The sequence below is a fragment of the Emiliania huxleyi genome (genome assembly GCF_000372725.1).
Source record: "Emiliania huxleyi CCMP1516 unplaced genomic scaffold EMIHUscaffold_76, whole genome shotgun sequence".
NCBI lineage: Eukaryota > Haptophyta > Isochrysidales > Noelaerhabdaceae > Emiliania > Emiliania huxleyi.
Genome location: NW_005196310.1, coordinates 118,792 through 121,224, shown reverse-complemented (window position 1 = coordinate 121,224; position 2,433 = coordinate 118,792). Strand labels below are relative to the sequence as shown.

Here is a 2,433-nt window from a genome sequence, read left to right as displayed (position 1 = left end):
TTGCGGCGCGGCCGGTGCGCGCCTTCTCCCTCTTTGTGCGCGCGCAGTCCGAGTCGCTCAAGCGCACGCAGCCCGACCAGGGCGCTGCCGCCGTCCGCAAGGCGGTGGAGGCGAGCTGGCAGTCCCTCTCCGATGCCCAGCGAGCGGTCTACGTGCAGGCCGCGCGCGAGCACAATGCCGGCATCCGCAAGAGGCAGGTCTTGGCGCCACCGAGCCAGCTGTGCACGCGGCACGAGCTCTGGCTCGAGGGCGGCGCCGCCAGCCCATTCTCCTCGTTGCTCCCCTCCTCCTCCTCCGCGCCGCCGCCGCGCCCCCAGCTCGTCCTCGTGCACGTGCTCGGCGAGCCCGCGATGCAGACCCTCACCGCGCCGCCAGTGGCAGTGCAGACCGCGGGCGCGCCAGCGCCGGCAGACGTGAGGACGATGCAGCTCCGCCTCGCGTGGCAGCCGGACCCGAGCATGATGGCCGCCGCCGCGCGGGCGCCCCAGATGATGGGCGCACAGCCGCGGACCGTGCAGACCGCGATTGTGCCTCCCGGCGGGCTGAGCGCGGCGGCGGCACTGCCCGCCTCGGCCGTGCTCCCCGGGGGCTGCCTTGCTCCACCGCCGCCCCTCGCCGTCGTGGAGCCCGCCCCTCACCCATCCGCGCCGCCGACTCCTTCTCGCCGCCCCCCTCTGCCGCCCCGGCAGTCGCCCCGTCCCGGTTCGTCGCTGGCGCCGCCAGCTCAAGCCGGCAACACGACCACGGAGCAGGGGGGCAGCGAGAAGTTTGATGTTGCTTACGCGATTGCCGACTGAGCGCTGTGTCCAATTCGAACTCGGCGTCCGATCTCGATGATCAGCATTCCGCTTGCGAGAGAGAGAGAGCGGGTCGCATCACAAACCGCTTCCACGGCCGTTCGATTCATGGGATGGCTGGCAGCATCATCCGACTTGGGCAAAAGCAGGGGAGGGAGAGGGGGCGGAGTGAAGACGGCCGCTGGCTACACCGGCGCGAATGCAACGAGGGCAGCGGGCCACAGCACAGGCTTATATGTGAGAGGGAAGAGCCAGAAGCCGTCTTCATTTGACCTGCGAGTCTCCGACTTCAAGAAGATTCCCGGCTTCAACTATGTGCTGTGTACGTGTCGACAGAGGACGAGCACACGTACAACTCACATGAGGTAGGTTGATGTTATTACACAGTAGTCGAACTTGAGGGCAAAGAAGAGAAAATATATTCCTCGGGATGGTCCTGTGCCGCCTGCGCGCGCCGCCGCCGGCCTGCGGTGCAAAAGCCTGTCTTGAGATTCTGTGCAGCGGCGGGTAACGCCAGCCAGCGCGGTGGTCTCTGGGCGCGACGCGCGAGAAGCAGCGCTGTCAGCGTCGCGCAGGCAGGAGGCTGCCGGGGAGGCAAGGGGATGCGGGCGCGCGAAAGCTGCGAGTGGAGGCTCGGCGGTGTGAGGAGGAAGGCGGCGGCGCGCTGCCTGCACCGGCCTCTCGGGCCTTGCCAAAAAAGAAACAAGCACGGGCACACTAAGTTTCGATTAGTCACCTCACAACGCTTTTTGCGCGCAAGAGAGTGCGTGAGAGAGACACGGCTCGATGCCGCTCCTCGTCTACTTCGCGCGCCGGTGGCGTGTCGCGCCGCGTCGTTTGCTTGATGGCCGCGCCCACACCGGCAGCAGCGCCATGGAACGCCCTACAGCTACACGCCGCTGCGGATATCATACGCGTGGGTCTTTTCACCAGCACGCTATACCAACCCCCCTCTGAGCCGTCTCTCCCACCTCCCCCAGAGCTCGAGGTCGCTCCGCAGGATGCGTCTCACGGCCGCAGCCTCGTCCTCCGGCAAGGCCCCATGGCGCATCTTTCGCCACCAAAACGAGGCGCGCTTCAAGTTTTTGATCCTCCGGCTGCTCGAGCATCGCAACCGGTGTGTGTGGGATTATGCCTCCCCCCCCCCATCTGTGCGGCGAGGTGTTGCCGGTGGGTGCGATGTCCGATCGTGCGCGATAGCTTCCCATTGTGCGTGGTGTGTCGGTGTGTCGGTCGTCCGGAGCGTGTGGCGGCGCCGTTGCATGCAGCGACCGTCTGCTCACGTGCCACGACTGCTTTGTTTGACAGACGTGACTGACTTATGAGTGCTGATGGATGATCTCCGACAACCCAAAACCAAAATGAAAATGCGGAGTGGCCCCACTTTGGCGTGCAGATCCTGCGTCTCTCACTGCCCGAACAACAGAGGCGGGTCCGCCGCAGGTCCCCCACTAGTCATTCAAACAAGACCGCTCGTGCGTCCGCCCGCAACTTTCGCAACCAACTGGGCCCCCGGCAATGCCGTCTAGTGCTGTGACCACACGCTGCGGCCGTGGCGGCGTCAGCGCCGGTGGCTGGTTCTGCGACCCGCCTCCTCCCAGCCCGCCCACACCACCGCCGCAGCTGTACATGCTCT

General features: G+C 66.3%; 2 protein-coding genes across 2 annotated transcripts in view; one reads left to right on the top strand and one right to left on the bottom strand.

Annotated features, from left to right (window-relative positions):
* EMIHUDRAFT_465670 (hypothetical protein) overlaps nucleotides 1–460 on the bottom strand; it is a gene marked incomplete at both ends in the record, with an annotated part of 3,914 nt that extends 3,454 nt beyond the window's left edge. Inside the window, one exon of the mRNA XM_005760296.1 lies at nucleotides 174–460. Within this exon, the coding sequence (XP_005760353.1) occupies nucleotides 174–460 (287 nt within the window). The remainder of the gene's footprint in view (nucleotides 1–173) is intronic.
* A 1,123-nt stretch (nucleotides 461–1,583) lies between these two features.
* The window catches only part of EMIHUDRAFT_217914 (hypothetical protein), a gene marked incomplete at both ends in the record, with an annotated part of 2,250 nt that continues 1,400 nt past the window's right edge, over nucleotides 1,584–2,433 (top strand). The window contains 2 exons of the mRNA XM_005760295.1: nucleotides 1,584–1,612; nucleotides 1,798–1,914. Coding sequence (XP_005760352.1) covers nucleotides 1,584–1,612; nucleotides 1,798–1,914 — 146 coding nt within the window. The remainder of the gene's footprint in view (nucleotides 1,613–1,797; nucleotides 1,915–2,433) is intronic.